The sequence below is a fragment of the Simochromis diagramma genome, unplaced genomic scaffold, assembly GCF_900408965.1.
Source record: "Simochromis diagramma unplaced genomic scaffold, fSimDia1.1 OVJJ01000717.1, whole genome shotgun sequence".
NCBI classification, from domain to species: domain Eukaryota; kingdom Metazoa; phylum Chordata; class Actinopteri; order Cichliformes; family Cichlidae; genus Simochromis; species Simochromis diagramma.
In genome coordinates this window covers 1,669,074-1,695,273 of record NW_024387503.1, presented here as the reverse complement: position 1 = coordinate 1,695,273, position 26,200 = coordinate 1,669,074, and the positions used below count along the sequence as shown (strand labels likewise).

General features: G+C 43.8%; 1 protein-coding gene across 3 annotated transcripts in view; it reads left to right on the top strand.

Annotated features, from left to right (window-relative positions):
• Positions 1 to 26,200, top strand: part of LOC120725743 (partitioning defective 3 homolog) — a 340,776-nt gene that overhangs the window by 154,482 nt on the left and 160,094 nt on the right. For all 3 annotated transcript variants that reach the window (XM_040018776.1, XM_040018775.1, XM_040018777.1), the window contains exons 6-12: positions 3,316 to 3,425; positions 4,063 to 4,146; positions 8,816 to 8,941; positions 11,320 to 11,550; positions 12,136 to 12,323; positions 16,995 to 17,134; positions 17,623 to 17,751. In XM_040018776.1, the coding sequence (XP_039874710.1) occupies positions 3,316 to 3,425; positions 4,063 to 4,146; positions 8,816 to 8,941; positions 11,320 to 11,550; positions 12,136 to 12,323; positions 16,995 to 17,134; positions 17,623 to 17,751 (1,008 nt within the window). The remainder of the gene's footprint in view (positions 1 to 3,315; positions 3,426 to 4,062; positions 4,147 to 8,815; positions 8,942 to 11,319; positions 11,551 to 12,135; positions 12,324 to 16,994; positions 17,135 to 17,622; positions 17,752 to 26,200) is intronic.

Sequence of the window (26,200 nt, the reverse complement as noted above, 5' to 3'; positions counted from 1 at the left end):
AGCTAGAGAGTTGAAAAGCCTTGTTGCATCCCCACTCTACTGGTTACCAAGGGATCAACAGGGTGCTAAAAGCACTCAGGGGGGGGAAGAAATGGATGTTTTTCAGAGAAAGGGAAAAAGGAGAGAGAAAAAGAATAGAGATGGAGAATGGTGGGGTCAGGAAGCTGCGGATGTATATTTAGGTTGTGTCTCTCCTCTGCTGTCACTCAGTGCTCATCTTTACAGCTGACACAAGGACGGACAATGAACGAGCTGGCAGCGAATATAAAGAGAAATGGCTTCTGCATCTGCCTCCGGTCACTAGGAAACTGGCCCCTGTGATGCCGGCTTAACCACACGCTCCGTTGGAAAGTGTGGAGCTATACTTGAGCACTTGACTGCATAAATGTCACTTTTAACAAGCCATTATTTGTGATGTTCAGTCTCAGAAATCAGTCTTTCTAAAACTTAGATTTTGTCTGGGAAGATAATGAAGAGGCTTTGCTGTTGTTGGCTAAAAAAACTGACTTACCTTTGAAACATGTGGTATCTTCAAATGCACGGGAAACATTTTTTATCACTTAAAAACACTAGTGCCGGCTGTTGCTGTGGTTTGTGGTTATTTGGTGCTGATGAATGCAACATCTAGTGTGCAGGATGGTCAGAGCTGTGTGGGGATTTACTATACATGTGTATAGGAAACTCATTACGACCAGATTACACCACAAACATGTCCTCTTTGATTACTAACCAATGTGACACGCCCACAGCATAGTGGCACACTGGTTAGCACCGCAAGAAGGTCTTTGGTTCACATCCACCGTCTTGTCAAGGCCTTTCTTTGTGGAGTTATGATGTCCACAGTCCAAAGACATGCAGTTAGTGGGGTTAGGTTAGTTGGTGATTCTGACAGGCCCATAGGTGTGGATGTGGTTGTCTTTCTCTCTGTGTTAGCCCTGTGTCAGGCTGGGTGTACCCTGCCTCTTGCCCTATGGTAGCTGGGATAGACTCCAGCCCCCCTGTGACCCTGCGAAGGATAAGCAGAAGAGGATGGATGGACAAAATTCAAATAGTTTTGGAAAGAAGAGAAGACGAGCTTTACGGAGATATTCTGTATTATCACAGTAGAGGAAAAGTTACTGCTGTTTCAACACAGATTAACCATGTGTGCTTCATATTACTGTAAGAAGTCCAAGCAGCCTGTATGATACTTGGGTGATAAAGGGTTAACCTCTTTCTTTGTCTTACCTTTTTCGCTCCTACATCCCTCACTTAGGGCTTTGCTCAATCTTGTGATTCTTGTACATTTTTTTTTATCACGAGTTCCTTTTTTAGTGTCAATTTCACAGCTTCACAGCTGAATAGACATATCACCTTGCTCTGGCACTGCTCTCATATCTACCTGTGCCATTTTATGGTAATTTTGACTTGTCACATTCGCACACCGCACTTGATTGCACTGCGATTTTTGGCCAGGTGGAAGTGAAGAAGCCCTTTGCCTTTCTCCCCTGAAGGGAACGATCACAGATGCAGTGTCGTCTTTCTCTTTCTTTGTTCACTCCCTAATTCAAAAGATCTCTCTAGTCTTTCCTTTACATAGTCTTACGTAGTCTCACCATAAGGGTTTGCAACTTATAAGATCAAACGAACAGGCAGGGGATTGTTGCTAACAGCTTTTTTTAAATGCAAATTAATTACGTGTTAGCGATGATACACTTGCGACTTCGGTTAACAACGCAAACTTGTTGAGCACTGTCACCTTTCACAGTCATCTGCTCACCGAGTGTGAAAACTGTCTTTTTCTGAAAGGCCACACGTTTCTTTGCCTCTCCATCAGTCTTGCCTTGTAGCAGAGATCTAAACCTGTATTTATTCTTGTCCAATTTCAGCCGCCCGCTCTACCCCATGGCCTCCCATCTTTATTTATAGTTTGCCACAGGTGGTCAGGTCCTTTGTGCAGAGTATACGTCAAAGAGAAAAAAAAATCTAGCCGTCCACCTGGGGAAGGACGGGTGGGGGGTGGGCTTGAGTTCATAAAAAAGCTTTATGAATAAAAGGCCCCGTGAGACACCCAGCACCTCGGCTGACGTGTAATTAAAGGCATGGAGGGTGGTGGTGGTGGGGGGTGACTGATTCATTTTCATAGAAAAGGGGGAAATAGACAGGTAGGGTGGGACAAGGTCTTTAAAGGTGGGCTGCTGATGAAATTTTCATGCCCCTATCCCACCTTAACCCTCCCCCAGAGTCTAACAAAGAAATAGGCGACGGGGCCTCTGTATAGCAGAGTGAGTGCCACCAAAGATATCCCTGCCCCTGAAAAGGGTTGAATCAATTTCCATAAAGAAACCAAGAATGCGCAAGACCTATTTGGATGTGCTTGACATTTTAGTAAAAAAGAGAGAAAGAGGAAGGTGAAGGGTGAGGGTGGGGAAATAGCAGTGGCTAACAAAGCATTTCGGCAGATCCTCCCAAGGAGCCGATGCGCTGTCTTGATGCTGACAAGCTCACGCACGCGCACATGCACGAGGACCAGCCGTTAATAACAGGACTGAAAAAGAAAGTCCCGTTATTTAAAACAACCAAACAAAAGACTTCACTGTGCTCAACACTTGATGACGAGCCCTCCAACTAATCTTGGGTTGACAATTACATGAAAATCAACACTGTGTTATTAGATATTTCTCCCTCCTGTTCTACATGCGGGATGTAATCACTGTGTGTAAGTGGCCCGCTGAATTTGTACCATCCACATAAAGAGAGCCAAATGAAGATTTTATCCTCCATTAAGGAGAACATGAAGCTGCTGCCTCTTTCCCAGAGCTTAGTTAAGTCCTCGGATGTCTGCTTTCCCGTTAAAGGCACTGCCTCTCCTGCTCCGCTGCCTAACAGCACTGAAGGAAGATGAGCAAATGAAACGAGGAGAGTGAAAGACGCAGATGGAGCTCAGACAGGAGCATCCCTGTTTCTTTAGCTCTAAACCTTGGTCCCATCACCTCACGGGCCCACCTCATCGGTCAGGCAAACCGATGGAGTCGCTGCATTTAATCACGACACCACTGAACATTTTTTTGGCTAGAGAGGGATGGTTTCTGCAGCAGCATCAGGGGCACGGTCCCTCCTGTGCTCAAGAGTCTTTGATTTAAAACAGGCTGATACATTTTTTTTTCTTCAGGTAATTAAATTAAAAGCTGGAGAAGAGAGATATAAGCAAGAGAGGGCGAGATGCAAGCACAGCGAAAGCAATAATGACAGAATTTGAGGGGTTTTTCTTTTTTGCTGTTGAAGCACTCATCCAATTCATCCTGTCTTTTTTTTCTTTGTCTCTCTTTCTATTAGGAGGAGGATGAGGAAGAGGAGCAAAGGAGACACGAGAGGAGAATCGAGCGGACGGAGCCAGTAGGAAGGGCCGATTCCTCACTGGAACATTCACCAGTGTTTCATATAGAGTGAGTGGCGTACCGCTAACACCACAACCCCACCCATACGCCATGTTAAGAGTGAAATTGTACAATTACAGTTAATCACGATTATTGTAATGGCTGCGTACCAATTTCTTGTTTCGCCGCCCACTTTACGACCATGTGCCAGTAACAACCCAAACATCGAGACCAAGGCCTCAGTCTGTAAACATCGTCACGCGTATCTGGGTCGTGTTGATTTGTCTTCACGTCCTTATCGGAACAAATGAGCCTTCCTCCCTTCCCTTCCCTCCCCCGTCCTCTTATATGTTTTCAATTAATTAGTTCTTTTAGCACAACAGCAGTCTGATCTTAATCACTTAATTGGAGCCTCCATTTGGATCCTTAATCGACCCTGAGGTCCACCAGTTGCGCTTTGTAACGGATGACTTAGCACAGGCAACTCAGCGAGGCCTCCCACCAATAAGGACCCCACTCCCTCACGCCCCCACTCCTGCGCATCCCACTGACCTCATGTCGTGTTTGACTGTGCCGTCTGTTTACATTCTGCATTTCTACATGTTGTTTTCACTTCTGTTATTTTTTAATTATCATTATTATTCATACACCTCTCTCCTACTCCCTTCTCCTCTTCTTTCTGGCTTCATCCATCACCATCCCGCAGAAGCATGCTCAAGCCCGTCGAGGTGTCCAATGAAGGTGGGCCCCTGGGGATCCACGTAGTGCCTTTCAGTTCACATGATATCAGGTAAAAAAACAAAACAGACACAAGCTGAAATTCAGTGCATCTCAGTTTCACCATCCAGTGTTGCTTTCTTTTCGCTCTCACTCATTATTTCACTCATTTTTTCTTACACTCTCTGTCCTTTGTTCTGTCTTACATATCTCTTTTTATGTGTTGCTCAAGGCTCTTCTTCTTCTTCTTCTTTTTTTAACTGCCTCTGATTCTTGCAGTCATCTTTTTTTATTATTGTGAGCCTCGCTGTTGAAACGCCACACCCAAACTCAGCACCGCTCACATCCCACAGCTTTGAAGCTCCCAGTGGTGAGGCGAATGGATGAAAGTAGTTTTTGCTCTCGACTGCACAGTTTTCTCCAGGTCTTGCAAATACTTTTTCTAACTGGGTTGTCGGTCATCGTTGTGCACGTGCCGTCTGGAAACTTGCTTTGGACTACTTCCTCTCGCCTTTTTTTTTTCTGTCTTTTTAACTGATAGGAGTGTCCATGACAAGGGAACGAGAGGCGTCTGAGTTTCAAAAAAAAGAAAGGAAAAAAGGGGGGGACAGAGGAAGCGGTTAGATGTAATCAAACTAAAAGCTTGTGTATAACACAGATCCCTGCTGCATGCCAGAAGGAACTGGCTCGCCACCAAGGTGAATGTGACTACTCAGCACTGGAGAAGGAAAATCAGGGATGAGGTGGAAGACGGAATGAGGAGATCAAACGGAATGACATTTGAAGGGGGAGAGGAGGAGAAAGGGGAGTGGTGTCATTGAAGGTGGCTCAGACACTAATCTCATTGCTGTTTATAAGCAAGTGTCAGGAAACTATATTTAGCTCTGACCTCGCACTAACTCCATCTTGACACCTTGAGTCAGAGCTGCAAAATAGTGATTCAGGATGAGGTGAGCCTAACGGAGGGAACGATTTCTAAAGGAACTTAAGCAGTTCAGCTCTCATTAGATGCACTGCTGTCCTTAAGCTCCCCTGTATTGCCCCTAAATCAGACAGCATCTTGGAGGAAACAACATTAACGCTGCGCCGGCAGTAAATTTCTTCCCCATCAGCTAAGGTCGGCACTAATAGCTATCACAGCCTTCAATTAACTTCAGCCATGATAAAACTTATTGTCTGGTCAGTGGGATGATGCTAATGGCCTGTCCGAGCTCTTTCTGTGCGCCGTGCACTGGGACAGGAGGCATTAGGCTCAGCGGGCTGTCATTAGTGTCTAGACCAGGGCCAGAGGGGTCAGACTGCCAGCAAAACCAGACAGCAAACAAGGAACTGCAGGCACTCCAGCATCAGGCTGCCCCCGTATTCTGCTCCACTGCACTGACATCAAGTCAGATCCAAGCAGGAGGGGGAGACAACTGTAGGAGAGAGCTTAGATACTCTGTCACTCTAGCAGGAAGAATCTTTCTCTGCCACACACACACTGAAATGCACAGATACTTACCTGAAAATGAGCTCACACTAATGCAGTTTGTGAGCAGTTCGGACCGACCTTGAGAAGTGTGTTCCCTCTCAGACTCCTTTTACAAGCAAAAACAGTTCTCGGTGCATCGTCACTTACCTACCTTGAGAGCAACGTGCACACATAAATATCCCGTACATCTACACACGCACGCACGCCCCCTTCCAGATGCGTTCCTAGTTTAATGAACTTCTCATTCCATGACCGTCTTCAATTGTAAACAAACTGCGGACATAATTGCCATGCATAAATGGATCCTGATTGGATTATTATTTGATTAAAGGCAGTAGATGAGAGCAGGTGGCCTCCTCCAAATCAGCACTGCTACCCAGCCACAAGATGGAGTAAAGCCATATGGTGCGGTAAGATGCTGATTCCTTTTTTCGAGGAGAAGCGAGACTTAAAGAGTCTTTCTTTTTTCCCCCCCCAGAGGCTGCAGAGAATCCACAAACTACAAATCCCTTTTTGCTTACATCTGCCACCTAATGAATTGCAGCCTTTGAGAGTGACTTTTAGATTTTGCTTTAGTTCTTTACGAGTAACTGACAAGTATCTCTAAAAAAAAAAAAGAAGCGAACCTCCATCAGTTTGAGAGGATGGGATTATAGCCAACACAATAATAGTGCTTTTCACGAAATCATCATCTTCTTTAAATCTCTAAACGATGCCGCTTTATCCCCAGTCCGCTCTGCCGCGGCTTGAATACTGATCAGGGATCAACCAAAAACTCCTTTATCTACTGTACCGTCTCCAGTCTGCTAGCAAATCAGAAGTCATTAGCATGTGTCCGTGATGTAATCTCCGTGCGCAATACTTTGTTTTCAAGCTGCCAACACTTATGGAGATGAAGCACAATCATGTCTGCTTCCACGCCGGCCGCAATTACTCTCTGCTCAACACATTTAACCTGACCTGGCAACTCAGACACCAAGAAAGAGGGAAGGGCCTTTTGTGATCTTTAATTTCAACTTAATGCCGACCCATTTACCCCCGCTGAGTGGCTGAGATGAGTCTTCGGCGCGAGCGTGAATGTCCACATTATGCAGCCAATTAAAGCAATGTTCTGAGAGTGGCCCTGTTTGGCTGAAATGCTAAAGAGCTGCGCGAGCCTGCCCTTGACGTCTGCAGTAAACAGGGTCACAACAGTTTTGAATGTGCTGCTGTTTATGCGTCCAGGAAAAGAGACAGGAAGGGAGAATTATGAGAAGCATGACACTTATGTCCTTGACACCAATAAGGTGTAGCTTAGGGTCTAATTTATACCCCTGTCTGGTACATCTTTGTTTAGCTTGTTGATGGTTTTTGCTCCGGTAGATTTCATAATTTCTTCAAAATAAGCCTCCAAACTTTTTTGTCAGTTTATGCAAGGACACCAAACATTTAAAGTCAGTTTACCTGCTATCTCAGAGGCATCTTGCAGCTTGTAGCCAGAGTTTGTAGCTCTGCTGTGTGAGCATCCATCAGATATCTTTGCATGTGGTTATCCTCGAGGCCTAACTAAAGCCCTCAAGGAGCTCACTGATGTAGTTATTTAGAGGGGGAAGGAGGGCGGAGGGATATTTGAAGGTAAAGGTTGGCGTTTTTTTTAAGGATTACTGAGATGGCACAGCCGTGGAACTCCTTGGGTTTTTTTTTCTTTCTCAAACACCGCAGCCGGCTCTAGTCTTAAGCTCCAATGAAGGCGACTGTAGCACTTCCCTGGAAGCCATAAGATGATCTCTTAGCTGTTGGTCTGGATTATTTCAACCCACCCTGTCATTCTTTCAGACCTGCCCACAGGAAGAAAAAGAGGAAAGGAGGACAGAAGGACAGACGGAGGCTTAAAATGAGTGCAGGGAAATTCAGGACTCTATCCAAGCCTAGTCTGCAAAGTTAACTTTTGTTGACTGAGTGCATTACAATGGGCTAAACTCATTTTGTAATCTTATTTACTTCCCCAACTCTGTTGGAGACTTGAATATTTTAGGCACTCTGTTGATGCAAAAGTTATAAATCTCCAGGCCATAAAATGACAACCAATGTCAATGCTGCACTACAAAAAGCTTCACTTCATACAGATGAGGACAGACTCGTTAGCCCCTCCTCTATGAAAATCTCTTTTCTCAAGTGCTTCAAAACAGAGCAAGAGATTTTCGCACAGCTTTTCTAAAACATCCTAGTTTTAGGATAATGGAAATGGTCAATTTTGCATCCGGTTTGATGGATAACAGCCTGCAGTCATTTGTTGTAGTCTTTAGGAACTCTCACACATGTCTCCCAAGCAATCCTAGCCCATTCTTCTTTGGAAAAATTGGCCAGATTTGATGGTCTTCTGGCATGTACATAGGTCTTCAGTTCACCCCACAGATTTTCAATGGGATTCAAGTCAGGGTTTAATGCAGGCGAGTCATCAGCAGTCACTTGGGTCTTCTGGAGGTAGCGCTTCAGCAGGAGTGAGGCATTATTTGGGATGTTGTCATGTTGGAAGATAAAGGGGTGGCTGTAGCTCAAGAGGTAGAGCAGGTCACCGACTGATCGGGTTGGTGGTTCGATCCCCGGCTCCTCCAGTTTGCATGCCATGTATCCTTGGGCAAGATACTAACCCCAAGTTGCTCTCCGATGCATCCATCGGAGTGTGAACGTGTGTGAATGTTGTTAGAAAAGCATTCAGTTTTGGGTAAGTGCTTGTGAGAATGGGTGTGATTGGCATGTTGTATAGAGCGCTTTGAGTACTCGGGGAGAGTAGAAAAGCGCCTCTATAAGAATCAGTCCATTTACCGTTTAAAGAGGTGACCCAGACGCAGTTTTGATGCTGACTGCTTGAGGTTTTCTTTCAAGGTCTTCACGTCCTTCTTTCTTCATGACTTTGTTCATCGTGACAAGATTCACAGTTCCAGACACACTGAAGCATCTCCACAGCATAATACTCCCACCACCAAGCTTCACTGTGTGGATGATGTTCTTTGGGTTCTACACCTTTCATTTCTTTTTCTAAACATAGCAATAACATTTGTTTTTAGCATGATGCTTTCTCAAGTCATACCTCAAACCCTAAATGTGTCTTTGTCTGTACCTTCTTCTACACTCTCTTCTTGTCTCCACTCCATCCATTCTGATTAGGTTTCTTGATTACGTTTCTTTCTCTACCTTTTCATTAACTTTTAAAAGTACACGTGCAATTTCATTGTGACAGTAGTTGCCTAAGTCTTGTGTTATGACTTACCTGTTGCATGAACCTTTGCAGGACACAGGGCTTGCTAGTGAAGCGTTTGGAGCCCGGAGGCAAAGCAGAGCAGGAGCGTCTCTTTCAGGAGAACGACTGCATCGTCAGAATTAATCAGGGAGACATTCGCAACCTGCGCTTTGAACAGTAAGCTTTCCATAGTGACGCTTGGAACATTTTTTTTGCATGCAGTATTATTCTGAACACAGCTATTTTTGTCAGCTGACATTTTCTCCTTCTGGTAACCTCTCTTCTTGTCACTGGATGCCATGCTGATTTTAATTTACTTTCCTTTTCCTCCGATAGTAGGGAAGCACTGTCTGCCGAGTGATGCAGTTCACACCGAAAGCACTGTGTTGGACATTAAGCGCAGCGACAGTAAATAGTGTTGCTGTTGATAAGCGGAATCCAAACTGCGGGGAGACGTGACACCCACACAGCCGCACAATAAAACAGAAATATGACCGACTTGTTGGCCTACCTGTAATAGGTCTCAGTGACCTGCAGTCCTTCACAGCTGTGCTGCTTTCTGATCCCAAACTATCCACACTCTTCTCTCCATTCATTTCTGCCAACACGTCATAACCTTTGTCTCTTTAAACACTCGTAAACGTAAGCGTGAATGTGTGGCATCTCACGCAGCACGGACGCGGACACATATATGCGGTGATACTGACATACAAAGGCATTTCTGCACTTGTGTATGTGTGTGCGTGCACCAGTATTAAATGGATTGCTTCTCCTCGAGGCTGAAAAATCGAGGCACTGTATAAAGTGGTCTGTTCAGCTCTCCACAGAAAGAAATAGCCCAGATTTTTGCTACCAAAGGCCCAGACAACAGTCGCACTGGGCCTGCACATCTAAAAACAGTGGGCTTTGAACCACAATGCTGCAAAAATGACAAAAAGTTTAGCCTTCAAAAGTGAATGAATTATCTCTGAACAACTGTATCACTGTAGGAATGTTTCTTAAGAAAGGCGTGATAGCAAAAGCTCTCCAGCATCTTGTTAAATGGAAGCAGTTGGAGACACTGTGCTAATCTGTTTATCACCCTGCATACAAACACACTAAGGTTTCAGAATCCTTTAAAACGAAGCTATTGTCATTAGTAAACATCGCAGTTTCTTTCACAGCTTTTTTTTCTTTTCTGCTGTGAAAGAAGCTTACCCACCAAATCCACAAGGGAGTGATGTTTTGTAGCCTCTCCTTCCAAACACACCCTCCTCACCGGCATCTGCACGCTTATGATGTTTGTGATGGTTTTTCGGGGGGGGGCGTTTGCATAAAAATGAGGCGAAGGAACAAAACTTTAACCCCACCCCCACCCATCGTTGATTGTGTGCCACAGAGAGTGACAATTTAAAGTGATAGTCTAATCTTCGTGGATTGTTTTGCATGGGTAAATATTTTGAAGCGCTTAATCTAACTGAATGTAATGATGCATTGATGGGGGTAATTTATTATTCAATCAGGCTCGCGCAGAGGCTGATTGCTGGAGTGATGGCAGCGCGTATGTGCACGGGAACATTTGCGTACAAAGCACGCATGCACGCACACAAACTTCGCCCCAGCCTGTCATCACCCTGCAGTGCGCATATGCGAGTGATTCTCGCAAATTACCATAAGAATGAAAACAGGAGAGAGCAAATCTCGCAGAAGTAGCTCGGTGCGCATTCGCCTCTGCGACGCGGCTTGCGTGGAGTGCTGTCTGTTTGCGGCGGAAGCGGCTTAGCGGCTGTCATTGGGACAGAATCAGCATGGTATTGCTGGTAATGGGGAGGGGGCTGGAAAAAGAACATGGGATTGCTGGAATCCAGACATCCACTGTGCCTCTGGCCCCCTTATGCTGCAGTGTGCCTCACTCCTGGCCAGCCTATCTATATGCTAAGTGCTGCTGGCAAACCAGACTAAACAATTCTTGTGTCTGGGAATGATGGCGAGCTCTTGTCTCGGCATATTTGGCCTCCCCCAAACTCATACGAGACTCGGTGTGTTGTGTGTTCCCGCCCCATTTGGTGTTTAAGGAATGAATTCTGTGTGTGTGTCTGCTTACTTGGGAACTCATCGTCTGTAAAGCTTCCCTGGTGCATGATTCATCACCTCTGTTCTGATTGTTGAGTCAACTCATAACCATTTATCTCCAACCATGAACAGACTCACACAAACACACAAATGACCGCATAGTATAGAGATTTAACCTATATCACACGCAGTAATATTTTATGACTGATGCACCACTTACTGTCCTTATCTCTTACCCGTCTTGATGCTTGTAATTATAGATAATGTAATTTCTGCCCCATAATGCATTGCAGGAAGTAGTCCTGCGATTAGCCGCGCAGGTCTCAACTCTCCGTATCTCCTTTCAACATACAGTGCATCATGGCTTTCCTTATCCTTCTGTATCTGCCAAGCTTTGGTGCTACATCATTGTACATGTATCTCTTATCATGTTTAAAGCTAATTCATTTCTGTCTGTGTGACCTTACCGCTCTCTCCCTCGCTCTATGTTGTTTCACCTTCAGAGCACAGAACATTTTCAAGCAGGCGATGCGTTCCCAGGTTATCCTTTTCCACGTGGTCCCTGCAGCCATGAAGAAGCAATATGAGCTGCTGTCAGCACAGAAGGAGCTGAGCAGCCCACCTCAGCTGAACAGGGTTCGTTTCAGCCAGGAGTCTCAACAGCCAGCAGACAGGTCCAGTCTGACCGGGCCGCTGACGCCCAGATCAGGACAACCACCGGGCCTCAATCACAAGTGGGTTTCACCTCCCTTTTCTTTTATTGAATGGTTACTAAATAGTTTTTTTTTCTACCCAAGATACCTTCACACTGTTCTCATACATGAAACAAAGAAAAATCAATAAATCAAAGAAAAAAAGAAAAATTAAAAAGCTGCCGCAGATTTGATGTGTGTGAAAGGGAGTGCTGTTGTAATTGCAGCAGTCAGAGACTTTCACTGGAAATCCGTCAGAGTTTAAAAGCTACGCAAAAAAAAAAAGACAAGAGAGCAGCCTAATTGTAATTTGTACCTTAGACCTCTGAGTCTGCATCGGTGATCATCTTGTCAAAAGCCTGTTTTATCTGCCTGTGGTTTCTGTTAATTGTTGTAAAAACTCTGGCCTAGTTCCAGAAAGACAAAGATGTGGGTTTGTGTTTGTGGTCATAATGTCAGTTATACAGAACGATCAATCCTCCGTCTGTGCCAGTGAAAAGGTTCTCGCTACAAATACAGTTATTATTTAATGGTGAAAAGTCATTACTGTGCGTTATACATTACATTACAGGAGCCTGACGATGAATCTATATTTCATGTAATGACTCTGAACCCTTGTCTCTGTAGCCACCATGGCTCACTGGCAGAGAGCACCCCAGACTCGAGTAGACGCTTTGCCACTCCACCCCACATTTTGATCTCCAGGACCCCCTCAGCCCCTTCGCCCTCCCTGCAGCGCAGGATAAGCACAAACGCCCCCAGAACCATCGACCTAAAGAACAAAGGTCGCAGGTTCAACGTCCAACTGAAGAAAGGTAAGAGAGTAGCAAAACGAGGTCAGTGCTGTAGGAGTGAAAACCAGCAGAATCATGTTTGCAATTTATGTGTGCTGACATCATATGGTGACATGAGCCCGCCATGTTTGATCTGCTTTTTAGACATTTTTGTGTTATTAAGTGAGATATGTGTGATAATCGTATGTTTCAAAGCAAGTAGTGGGAAAATTCTTGGGGAAGGCTTAACAGTGGGTTGACCTTGCTTCTAACCATGGTAAAATTTTAAAAAGTGGCTTTTTTTTCCTCTTAGAGTTCAGAATTGCTTCTGCCAAAATTTCTGTCAGCCTGTCCGCTGGCAGATTACATCGGCCTCCGCTCTTTATCAGCAGAAAGCCGGGGAAGAGCCCTGTATATCTGATAAAACTCCAGCATCAAAGAGCATATTCTTCACAAGACAGGCTTCTGCATTTAAACATTTAAATGCACTGAAAGTTTGCAGTTAGACAAGAAAGATGCTGATCCTAAAGCAGCTCATGTGACAGCGTTAAAGTGTTTCATTAATTTGACCAATAATCTCTTTGTTTGCTTCTATGTCTATCAACCCCATTACTAAGTGCGATAAAGGCGATATCTTGTCACCTTCTAGCATTTAAAATTTCCAGATTAAACAAAAGGTCAAAGAGCTCTTAATGCAACCGAAATCCTTCTGGAAATAAAAAAAATCTCCTCTTGCCTTTGCGCTTTGTTTAACCGAGAAGGCCGAAAGCAAACACAGATCAGCCCCGTCTTGAAAACAGTTTGTGGTTTCATCCGTTCATGCTACAGTACATCACCGCGGTCTTGTGGTTAAGCTTCGGCAATCCATCTGCTTCCAGCTGAGCTGGGTTTATTTGTGGACTTGGACAGACCTTTGATACCGGAGCAGTTGTATTTCTTTGTGGTGGCCTCGCTGCCAAGCCGTGTCATTTCCACCAGTTAGCCATCTTCATGTGAATTAGCGAACAGTAGGAAGCAGAGTGAAGTAGTTCTAAGGCGATGTCCTGACTCCGTCGATTTCTTTTTTGCTCCTTTTTTTTTCGGTTGCCGGAGCAGATGTTTACTTGAAAGCTGGCACCAAGGCCTTAGCGATGAGCTTCAGGAAAGGGTGCGGGAAAAAGTGAGGGCTGCGGCACGGGGTAAACGTGACCCACTCTGGGGACATGCAGTCACAAGCTGCTCTAACATGTTTGGCAAAGTTTCCCAGCGCTGCCGGCAGAGTTCTTTGACACTGTGGAGCTGAAGTGTAACTTATATTTATGTGTTTATAACGTGATAAAGTTTCCCCACACGACTCTAATTTCCGGAAAGATGTTGGTAGAACTCCAGCACCAGGCTGACGCCTTCAGTTTAGCTTATATCCACCAGCTGCATGGCTTCATGGTCACTATGAAATATTTCAGTATTGCCCAAGTAACAGAAATGGTTTCAAAGATCGCTGCCTGTGATTTCAGTGGGAGTTTACCGGCACATAACTTCGAAGCCGTTTGTGAACTCCAGATGGAGATGTCCAAATGTTGTTAAACTGGGAATTTAACGGAGCATTAGGAAAAGGCTGAGTTGAGGGAAACGCGCCTCTGAAATCCATTTTGATGGTTCCGTTTGATTGCCATCACGCTAATGCACTTCTAGAAGGGCTTCGGCGGTTTTGTTGTCTGCTTGTTGTAATTGTTGTGATTCAGCCTAAGTGGCTCAGAGTTCCAAGTGGCAGGAGCAGATCCTGAATGGCAAATTAACAAGAGTGCCTTAATCAAATACTGCTGTCGAAAAGGACATACGCACCCCATTAAGTCATTCTAATGTGCCTCAGCCTCTCTTCATGTTTGCTGCTTAATTGGCTTATTGGAGCCAGGATTTCAGCTAATCCAGAAAGGGACACAATTACTTTTACCCTGGCCTGGTCTGGTACCTAAAATAAATACATCAGTGGTTAATTAGCACAGGAATATTTAGAGATTGTATTCTCCTAATTGGCTGATTGTAGACTTTGAACAGCGGGATCTTATAATGGGCCGGAGTTGGGTTTGGGATGCGTGTTGGGCGGCAGTTTGTGAAAAGGGTCAGAGGGGAAGGGGAATCCCAACTGCCATGGCGAGGATTTGAAAAAAGGCAGGATATAATCAAAAGCTGTGATACATCTGTGTTAAATGCCATCTGCATTTGTTTACCCCTCTTATTTTCAGTCGTTTGAGGACAGACTAGCATCTGCACTAAGTGGAGAACCTCCCACGGCAACTGTGGGATCTGGTATTTAAAAGTTTGGCAGTCAAACTGCGCATTTAATATTCAACATAAACGATGACAGCTATTTTTGTCTGCTCACTTCTCGCTCAGCAGTGATGGACAGATCATAGAACATCGTTATCCTCAGCAGCTCAACTTTCTGGCTTCAAAGTGATCTCTTCATCACCTTTCTGCAAGTTTATTTGTGCGTGGAAGCCAGGAGAAAGTTGCCAGCCGCGCTCCTCAATCTTAATGCCCCTTGTTCATCAGCGGCATCACTGTCAGGGAGACGACAGACTGCTAAATAGACATACAGGGAAAAGTAGGTCATGATGAACCATCAGAGGTGCTGACAGCTCTGTGAAATGAGCAGCTACTTTGACACGAATGCTAATCACCGCTGTTAGCGTCAGAAAAGCCTCGGCTAAAACCGCAGAACACGACTTTCCAACTTGGAAATGCCTACAGCTAGGTTATGCATGGTGGAATCTTAACCGCCGCTCTGAAAGACGTTCTTAATGACTCATCTAGTTTAATCTGACACGCAGCATTTGCACGGTTTATCACATGTAGCTGACATTTGAACTACGTCATGCTTTTATCTGAAAAATACGGCTCTGGTCAGCAGAAAAGGTTAGAGCGGAGAGATCTTCTTATTTACCTGTTATTGTATTTGCCTGATTCCTCTTAGACTATCAATTCATATTCGTTTGAGCAACCTTAAAGGTCAACCCTTAAACTTAAAGCAAATGGCTTTGCAAAGCTGATGCCCGAAGTGTTTTTATCACATGTGGTTGTTGAATTTCACTGCACTTGGAAGAGACAGAGGATTTTCCTTTAAATATACAAAGCTAAGAAACAAATTTGAGTGCACACACAGTGATCACTGCTTTCTCCATTAGGCTAACCTCAAGCTCCCTATATATCATCCAAGACTGCTTTGACCCAGACATGATTTTTACACAGCCTTTGAGGCCTGCCTTTGCACCAAAACTCTGGAGGGTTTTTTGGGTTTAAAATCTGGCACACGGTGTAGTGTGGGAAGATTCAGAAATAAGCACTTTAACTATTTAGGTGTCCTGCACTTTAGTTTAAGAGGATATTGAACAGAGTTTTAATGCATTTCCCAATCCATAATCATTCATTTGTCTCTGCTTATTCTTAACTGGTCTTTAATCTGACCGCGACTTCCACGATTGGCTTTAAAGTCCGTTCACATTCATTTAAAACACTCAATTTTGGTTCATAGCACTGATACTATGTTTAGAGTTCAAGACACACCCAATCATGGAAATATGAAAAAATGCCAGCATGGAAGCAGGAATGTCTGTATTACCTCGTGGAGGTTCAGGACATGGTGGAAGGCCATCATTTGATTCCTGCTTAGTGGATTAAAAGTTACTTTTTTTAATAATGGGGGGAAAAGTTGTATGCCCTTAGCAGTATTTATACACAGAATACACTTTGTATGTTTCTGTACTTTTAAAATGAAACCCAGAAATTGAAAATGTCACTGTCATAAATAAATTGCTCCTTAGTGACATTTAAACCCCCAACCCCCGGGCCACGCACCGGTACCGGTCCATGAGTTGTTTGGTACCGGGCTGCAGTTGAGGCTCGGGTGTGAAATTTATGGTTTTCAGGGTTTTTGTTGTTATTTTTTTAATCGTTTTTATCGTTAACTTGGTTTCCCTGAATCTTTTCCCGTGTGTTATGAATAAATCTATTTTTTGGTACCTGTACTGGTTTTATTTTGTTGTATTTATCCGCAACACCTTAAAGGCCGGTTCGTGAAAAATCAGTCCGTGGCGCAAAAAAGGTTGGAGACCACTGGTCTTGACCATTTTACTGAAATTTGATCGTAGCAATTCAAGATGGTACTCAGTAGTTTGTGTGGCCCCCGTGTTCTTACATATATGCCTGACAATGTTGACGTGACCAAAAATTCTGGCAATGGCACACATTGATGTGCCATCCTGGAGAAGTTAGATTACCTGTGCAACCTCCACAGGGTCCAGCTATCACGTCATGCTGCCAGTAGTGACACTGACTCTAGCCAAATGCAAAACTAATGAGGAGGGAAACATGTGAGTGGCCTCCACCTGCAAACCATTCTTGTTTTGGGGGCTGTCTCATTGCTGAATAACAGCCGCCTCTGCTACTTAACTGATCAAATCAATATCCCTCAAGTTTAACTGACTTGGTGCTTTGCTCTGATTAGAAAGGGTTCCTTTAAATTTTATTGAGCAGTCTGTTTTAAGGATAATAGAAAATGACAACAGACAAACAGTTTTTCAGTTTACTGCCGATCATGAGCACACTGCTGGCAAGCTTACCAAATGACAACATCACAGCATGGCATGTTTGCACCAGGAAAGAAAAGAACAAGTGATGAGCTGTGCTTTGTAAAATGTCACAATACCTTTCTAAGTGTCTTCAATTGTTAACTAGGTCCAGAGGGTCTCGGATTCAGCATCACATCCAGAGATGTCCCGATTGGCGGCAGTGCTCCAATTTACGTTAAAAACATCCTTCCTCAAGGCGCCGCCATCCAAGACGGTCGACTTAAAGCTGGAGACCGGCTGCTGGAGGTGAGGCAGGACATCAAACATCCTCTAACCATGACACAGTGTTCAGCGAGTGTGTTCTGTGAGATTGCGTGTTATTTCAGAGACAAATTACTCGTTTCCTGATGTGACTTTGTTCCTAAATTCAGTCTTACTGAGCCTTTGTTGGAGCGAGTCGAATAAGCTGCATTCCCTTTGGCTACAACAATTCAGCTGCAGTTTTGAATTTCTAAGAAAATGTGGTTAGATGGAACAATATTTTGATTATACTTCAGTCAGACTGACATGGAAATCAGCGAGTGCTCCCTTTAGGGGGAAATAACCCATATTTAATTCCAGTTCCAACTGGCTCACAGGGTAATCTGCATAAAGGTTATGTGGAGGCCATAGTCCCCCCTCTTAAAAGTGAGTTTAGTTTCGCCTCCGACTGTGTATCTGTTGTACATTTATTTTTGTAAGTCTGCGTTTCTTTTACGCTTCGTGACTCCGTGTATGTGTATATGTACGTGCAGGTTAGTGGGGTGGACCTAAATGGTAAAAGCCAGGAAGAGGTGGTAGCCCTGCTCCGAGCTACACCCATGGGTGGAACCGTGAACCTGTTGGTGATTCGCCCAGAGGACTCCCTGCTGCCCCGAGAAGTGGTCAGTGCCCAGCCAGCACCTCATAAGAGTTTTCTAGATTTCAGCTGTTTGGTAAATGTTGATATTTATAGAGAGTTTGAGAGGACTTGCACAGGAAAAGCTGTGATTTTCTCAGCCTATTTGCAATTATAGTTTTATAGCTGTAATAAAAAATAACAATTTGACACATGAATGGGAGGACAAGAAACTAGTCGAGACAGTGTAGGATTTCTCTTACTTGTTGCCATTATTACTTCTCAGTGGATATTAGCCAAACTCCCATTGTCAGTTTGATAAAGCATATCCTACTTGATTCAATGAAGTCTCTCAAGGAATCTGGTAAATGTCACTAAATGTCTAACATCCTGTACAGAGTATGGATTTGTCATGGTGCCTGCACTAATATTCCCTTAACTGCTCCTCCAATCCATCAGCTTCTCCATCTTTCTGTCATTTTTTAAAATTATTTTGTCTGCACTGATTTTAATTTAACATTTGTTTATTGTGTCACTCTGTCAGTGCTCTCATTATTAATGCTAGTGGATGGCTGCTGTCCACTTAAGGATTTCTTCTCTCTAAAATATGAGCCTCTGAGCTCTGAGTTGACTCCGAGTCGCCGGTTTAGGACAAATATTCGACTTTCCGTGTACAGATCCCCCCTTTAATTGCGGCTCATGCTTTTTTTTTTTTCTCTCCACACACAGATGGTCATTTTAGCACATACAGACATGCAGACACACAGACCCATTATATGCACACACAGGCACTCTGAAATGATGTGCCTAAGTGTGTCTAAGTGCACACAAATACAGCTTTGGACATATTCAAACACACACCCTCCCAGTGAGCCACACAGTCTACATACAGGGTGACTTTGGCTGTCGCGCAACAGATGGCGAGGCTACTGCCCCCGTCCAGCCTGCGCTCTGTGTCTGTGACAGCAGGCTTAGTCGTCACAGCACCTTGGCAGGCCAGGGGCTGCTGATGCCAGCCTCACTCCTTACCACAGCACTCAGCCCGGCACCCTGGCTGTTAACCCCGCAATAGGAGCTGTTCAACCTGTGGAATAATGGCCCTCTGAAGCAGTAGCCTGCTCTTTTAATATGCTATTTCTCCATCCACGCACCAGCTATACTTTCATTTTTTTTTAGGAAGTTGGCACAAGAGCACGTGTTAAAGTTCTCTTGGTATTAAGGAAGTCCCCAAAAAGTCATGTACCGTCTTAAAATGCCTCACACATGTTTATAAAGTATGCTGCACTTTTGATGCCTCATGGCTCAGGTACGGTGGCCCTGAGAGGTCAAACTCAATAACTCAATAATGTGACAATGACAAGATGCTTAAAGAACTGGAGGATCGATCGATGGCGTGAGGGACCAAAAGATGTGGTTTCCTCCATTTTTTGAAAAAAAAATTTTTTCGTGATTGACGTAATACTGTAGATACATGTTTGCTGTTAGCCGCTTACTGTTAGCTCATCACTGTTGTTCCCTCACTCTCCTCTTGTTTTCTCAGGGTTCTTTTTTTGTGAGCTTTTGCAGAATTTTTTCTCTTTCTGTTGTGTTTTGTTTGTTTTTCTAGTTGCTGGTGTTTTTTTAAAGTTGCAGTGCGTTTCACCTCTCTGGATCACCTAGGAGCCACTGCTAGCATCAAACCTGTAACCTTGATGTCATTCAACTGGACTATTTAAACACACACACACACACACACACACACAAAATAAACTAAATACTTAAAACTAACTGGAGGTAGACGCCAAACTGATCCACGCAGCCTTGACAGCAGCTGAGTGACGCTGTGAGGGCTTTTTAAAAAATGCACGCCTGCCCGTGGCTCGTGTTGTGGAATGAGAGGTTGACGGCTACGCACTCTCAGCTCCTCAGGCGTGATGTGATTAGAAAAAAAAATCCATCGTGCGAAACCTGTCTAATAATCTCCTTTTTCTTTTTTGTTTTTGATTTCTCCATCTCTTGACCAACACGCTGTGCGCGACTGCTGGTTAATATTTCATCACTTTCCATAGCAGATTAACTCTCTCGCTTACTTTTCCTTTTTTTAAAAATTCTCTCTCTCTCTCTCACACACACACAGTTTCACATTTCCCAGCAGTGCTTTCACAAATCTCAATAATCCCTACAAGTATGTTCATAAAAATCAGATAAGGAGGCCAAGGCTCTGCCGGTGACAGTTATTGCAAATAAAGCATGGTAGAAAATTGTGGCTGGTAATTGCCTTCTCTGTCACACACTGTGGATAGGTGGGTGATGGGTGCGTGCATATATTTCTGCTACACACTCCACTGGTAGGGCACACATAACGGCGCACCTATAGACGAGTGTTTGTGGGCTGTCATTCCTGTCTTTCTTTGAATGATTTTTTTAAAATTTCAGCATGAGTGACACACACACACACACACACACACACAGCCATATAAATCAAAACGAAACAAAACAACAAAAAAAACCCAGACCTTTTTGTCTAGTTGACATTTGCCTGCTGACGTTTAATGTCAGCATTGGAAATCCCTTCGTGCCTCCTTTTGTTTAGATGTTTGCTCGTGTGCTACCCGTGCTGCTTGCACCCCCAGAGGAATTAATTTACTCTCCCAGCATGTTCGCATTGCATCTTTAATTACCACGGTCAGGGTGTGTTTTGACATGCTTTCAGTAGCAGTAGCGGGAGCTCTCAATAGCTTTCAATAAATATGTAATTGCAGGAAGGAGAAAAGGTTAAATGGTAATAGAGGAAAAATGGGGCAATGCAGCTACGACTGCTGCTTATTTCCACCCATCTCCTCCTGCCCCTCCTCCTCTCCAGGGATGTCAATAACTATATTCAGACAGAGACAATATATTTTATCAAAGAAGGTGCTTCAACCTTGACTAAACTCTGGGCTCATCGATAACAAGTTTGTTTGTAGACACCAAGTTCTTCTCTACAAAGCCTCCTTCATCCTTAAGCATGTCTTAGAGGATAGTGGATCTGTTCGCATTTTGTTTTGTTGTCATGTTTTTTTACCTCTTTGCTTTTGAACCTCGTGGCCTTTAAGTGTAGAGGAAAGAAATGCTGAAACAGAGAGAAAAGTTCACCACAAACTCCAGACGCAGTAGCAGGCTCTGATCAGTGACTAGGTGCAGGTAGAAGAAAAAAAAGCCTTGACAGCTCTGGGAGTTTGAGTCAGTGATTTCAAGGCAAGAGATTAAAGGCTGGAAGTCAGATGAATTAGTGCCCCCTATGCGTTTGGAGGTAGAAAGGCTTTATGAATTATTTGTGAGCGCTTGTGTCTTCACAACTTTTTCTGATTGTTTCGTATTAGAGGTGAAAGGAAGTGGAGAAAGTTTGTGTCTTCGATAAAGAAACTAAGAAATGGAGTAAGAGAATGAGATGCGAAGAAGAGTTTAAAGGTTAAGAGGTCGATTGCAACCCCGCCCCTCAAACAGACACATACACATTTTAAAAAACCCAAAGCAGCAGCAGTGTTAAATGCATTTTGAAGACACATCTACACTACACGCAGCCCACACATAGCACAGTAGATGTTATTTATTGTAGCCATTTATCTCCCGGCGTGTGGCCCCGTTTGTGCTTATAGCTGCGAGCAGTGCTTTGCCTTCATAGTGGATATTGTAATCCTGGCTTCTGCTTTTTGTATTTATTCATTTATTTCGTCCTATAACAACGAGCTAAATGTCATGCTTCGTTGTGCAACAAGCAACGGCAGCAGTCTAAAAACGAGGCACTGCCTAAAGACGTCCGTCCACGCCCTGTCACCTGTGGCGGAGCTCGCTCATGTGTCGCCTGTGTGTCGTTTCGAGCAAACACGGCAAAGTAAAAGCAGAGGAGTATAATCTGCAACATTTTATTATTAAATAAGGAGTTGGGAGGACCTTTAGCACGGGCCGTCTGTGTTTAGTGACAAATCACTGGTTTGAAACAGGCCTGCCTCTAGTTAAGTGAATTAGCCTGTTGCTATTGCTGCCGGAAAGTGATCCATGCACTAAATATATGTTAACTCTTTCCTGCATAAAGACATTTGACAACCTTTTTTGTGCCCTTGATGACGAGTATATCAATAAAAACACGAAGACCAGTAGAATAGTTCCTGGGCTTTTCCTAGAGTTTCCGAACTCACCGACTTCTGATGCGAACCTGCTCATTTTGTCCTATAAGCCTGAAATATATGACAGAAACCTCTCAGTTCAGAAAAGAGCTTCAAAGGTAACTCCTAGTACGCTTTCAAGGGGTAAAGTGTTAAACAATGCCACAAACTTGTGAGTCACACACAGTGCGTTCAAGCACCATAATAACGGTGCTCGTTCCTGCTCTTACATCGTTGCGTGACCCTTCAACAGCAGCACATTTTTCCTTCCAAGATAGCAGCGCGGACTGCGGAGAACAAATGGGCTTGTGTAGCCTCTGTTGTAACACTGTCGACCACATAAGAGCAATTAAACAGTGCATTAAAAACCCCTCTTTATGATCATATCGCACTTGTCACTGATCCATTAGTGGCTATATCTGCCAAGCAATGAGAATCTTAATTGCACGATTAATTCTGGCCTCAGATTGATGTGACAGCCGAATTTATGGCTCATGTGAATACTGAGGACGCGCAGACAAATGTGTGACACTGCTGCTTACATTTATAGCAGACTAATGGCCCACCCCGGTGGCCTGGTTTCAAATTCTGCCTGCTATGTTTTTGACCACTGTGCTGTAATCGAGGCAGACAGAACTACTCCATTTAAACATTGTGTTATATTAAACACAGGTCTCTGAAAACGATCGCATACATGAAGTGACAAAAGCACGGTTGCATTAAAATAGATGGATACGAGGTTCCGAATTGTTGTTTTTCTCTAAAAATCAAGCGGTCATCATCAATACTCGTTCACAGTTGGCTTTTGTTGCAGTGCCTGCAGTACAGTAAGGTTACCACTCATGATTTGCCTGTGTTAAAGTTGGAAGGCAAGAACAGACGTATGAAGCTGTATTGATTTCCCTGCTGCAGAGATCCATTTACCGAGTCGGTAGAGGGAGAAATGAATTGATATCAGGCAAACAAAACACAACCCCCTGTCTTTGGAGGCAACTAAATTATACACAGATCTGCTCTGTCAGAGCCAAGCTCAATCCCTCCTCATTTATTTATACACTCCTCAAAACAGAACGAACCTTTGTCATTTTTAACAGGTTACACGGGATGTTAAAGTGCGAGAACAGAACAGGAATCCTTCTGTCTTTGGCCACGGATGCATCTAAAATGTAATGGCGAATCAGCTGCTTGCATTTGGCAGAGATGGTCAGGATGAAATTGTTTTGATATTGTATGAAAAATGTTTCAACCTTCATCTCTGGCTCATGTCTTTCAGCACTTTAACAGAGCAGCTTTTAGATAAACCATTTGGCACATTCCGCTGAAGCAGTGATAAACAGCTATGTGCTTATCTTAAGCTATGTGCTACCCACAGCCATGCCAAAACATGACAAACATCTTTGGAGCTAATATAATTAGATGTCTCTTAAAGTAATGTGTGTGTGTGTTTGTTTTTTTTAAATTTCGAGTGACTGTAAGGGTGAAGTAATTCACTGAAACTTTTGATAATAAAGTGCCAGAGACAGAATCGTTCTTGCGCGTCTCTTCAGCAGCTTATTTATATCACAGCGGGTGACAGAGCAAGAGCTATTTTACCTAAGTGAAACTTGGCGAAGGACTCGAGATCATTAATCATTTCTTAGTGGACTTTGTAATTTAAGGTGTTGCAACCTTTTTTGCCGGTATTCACAATTTTGTAATGAATTCCCGGTCTCCCTTTATGATATGACTTCAAAACAGTCCCAGCTGCTAGAAGGTAAATGGACGTAATCCTGCAGATTGCTCTAATAATACCAATGTGTAGATCTCGGGTGAAGTCCGATTACAGGAACTGCTCAAAAGACCTTTGGATGGAGCATTTGGAATGCCACGGTTTGGGAGTGTGCAGTCAGAGTTCTTCAGAACAGTTTGGCAGCATCAGTTGCATCTCGGAGGTTGCTTTGGCTTTCACTTTATGCATAAAAATGTCTCTGACATGATAGACCACAGTGATTTTGGTGGATAAGGCCTCCAGCGTGTGTACCATGGCACTACAAACCTCATCAGGACACTTTCTCCGACTTTTCCCTCACTCTCTGATGTTTATCACATCACACTTTCCTCCTCTTCCTTCTTATTCTTCTTCTCCTCTTCCCTTGTGTTTCTCTCATTAATCACCAACACCATCTCCCAGCGTAGTCCTTTGCTGTATTAATTTGCCTCCTATAGAAACGCTTTCCGATCAAAGTGCACAGTTTTGGAAGCATGCGCTGTCATAAATAAGGCTAATAATGCCAAGCATGGTTGAAGACAATGCCAGCCCGGTTAACAGTCTCTGAGTCGAGTCTCGTCGAAGCCACCTGTTTTCGTTTAACACTTTTGAGCAGCTGTTCCCATAATTATGCTTGCTGTCAGTGCAGAGAAGAGGGAGGGTGCACCACAGCATTGTGCTACGCCGATAAACAAGGTAGTTAAAGGCCACTTATGGCGACACAGTTACTCTCCCGAAGGGGATTCAGCGTCTGTTTCCAGAACGCATAATGAACTGAAGTGTGTGTGTGTGCAGTTGGACATAGCGAAGCGCTTTTTATCCACCATTAGCTTAAAATGAGAGACATCTGCTTCGTGATGTGCGTCTGCGCTTTGGTTCAACCGAAACGCCTTTGCAAACATTCCCGGCTGCCAGCTACACTTAGAAAGTAGCCTTTTATTTTTAATGTTCCATCTGATGAGATGAAATCGCTTCCCGAATCGCCTGCAGAAACACCTCCCGTCAAGTCAGGCCCTGCATATGAGTCTGTTTTTTCTCCCCCCTGTCTTTGGGTCGCTCACAGTGAGAGTCAGTCAGCACCCCTCACTGAGAGCCACTTGCCGTAATGCATTCGCCATGATGTAGATAGATCTGGCCTCAGATGCCCTCATGGAAACAGACTTTGTTAAGTCTGTTAATGAGCTTTCTCATTAGAAAACTCCCTAAAGGGGAATAGTCCCAGTGCGTCAGCTCTGGGTCAAAATGTGCTGGATCGCTGAGTGAAGAACATATAACATCAGTTCGCAGACACTTACAACCTGTCACTGCCGGCTGTGCAGCTTCGTGCCTTTTGGTGTTGTGTAATAGCTCGCCTCTCCGCCCCTCGCCCAGCCTCCTCATTGTACCTGAATTTGTTTCCTCGACTTTGAGATATTTAATATTCAGCCTCTTTGTCTGTAAATGTTGCAAGGAGAAACAGCGCCAGAAGAAATTTGTGTTACAATACTTATCACTCGTGCACCACTTTTGCAATTACACCCATGGCTGATTTCTTTTAGCCCTTTTAAATTCATTTCCATTGACCTTTATGTCACCAAATTGGGCCAAGTGTGGAAAGAAGTTTCCAGGAGTGTTAATTGTTTTAGGCAGTGATGTGCAGAGAATCAGAGTTATGTGTGAACAGAAGTGATTGTAATTCATTTGCTCTCTGCCTTTTGCATCTCTCTCTGGTTTCTCTGCCACGCACTTGCACGCAACCGACAAATGCTCCTTGTTAGCATGTGACAAGTTAAGCAAGGTAGAAACAAAACAAAAAGGCCTAATAGGCAGGCTGGAGCTCCTTTGCTAGCAAATGCTTTCCTTTCTGTGCCCACTTTTATTCACCTATTTGTGAACTTGGTGAAAAGCTGCCTCTAAAGCACTTCCCTGCTGGTAATGAACTGCTGCTAGCTCATCAAAGTGTTAATTAATAAAGGATTTAATGGTATAATAGGCTGTCGCTCCATGGCTGAGTCAGAGGGGACCTTACAAAAAAACAAAAAAATCTGCATGGGCTCCTTTTGTGATGAATTGGTCAAGTGGCTGGTCACTTGAGCTGTTGAGCTAAGGGGATAATGATAACAATTTTATTACAGCCACTCCTCTTTGCATATTTTCTGCTAGGCTTGCATGATTACGGCCAAAATGATTATCACTGGAATTAATTGGTTCCGTACTGAGGTCACAATTATTTTTCCCGCGTATTCTCTGATTTTTAGTGATGAAAACATTTCAAGTGCACTTTCATATGAACACGACACTGCAAATCTTTGCATCAAAATAAAATTGGTAGTGCTTATTCACTTAAATGTAGTCCATCTCTTAGAAGGGAAAAGAAAGTATTGTAGCAAAACCCAACAAAAAACTAAATCAACTTTGCACTACTTTCACTTTTACCTTGTGCTAATTAATCTTTATAAATGAATCTTTGCAGACTAATAATATAAAGTCTCTCACTCTATTCATTCTCCCTGCATGATGGATGTTAATAAAATTCATAGCAGAGTACCTGACAGCTCTGAGATCCATCTCTGCTTCCCCTGTTGTGTTTTGCATACAGTGCAGTTACTGCCAGTTTAGTAAAATATAATATTTGTTCAGTAAGC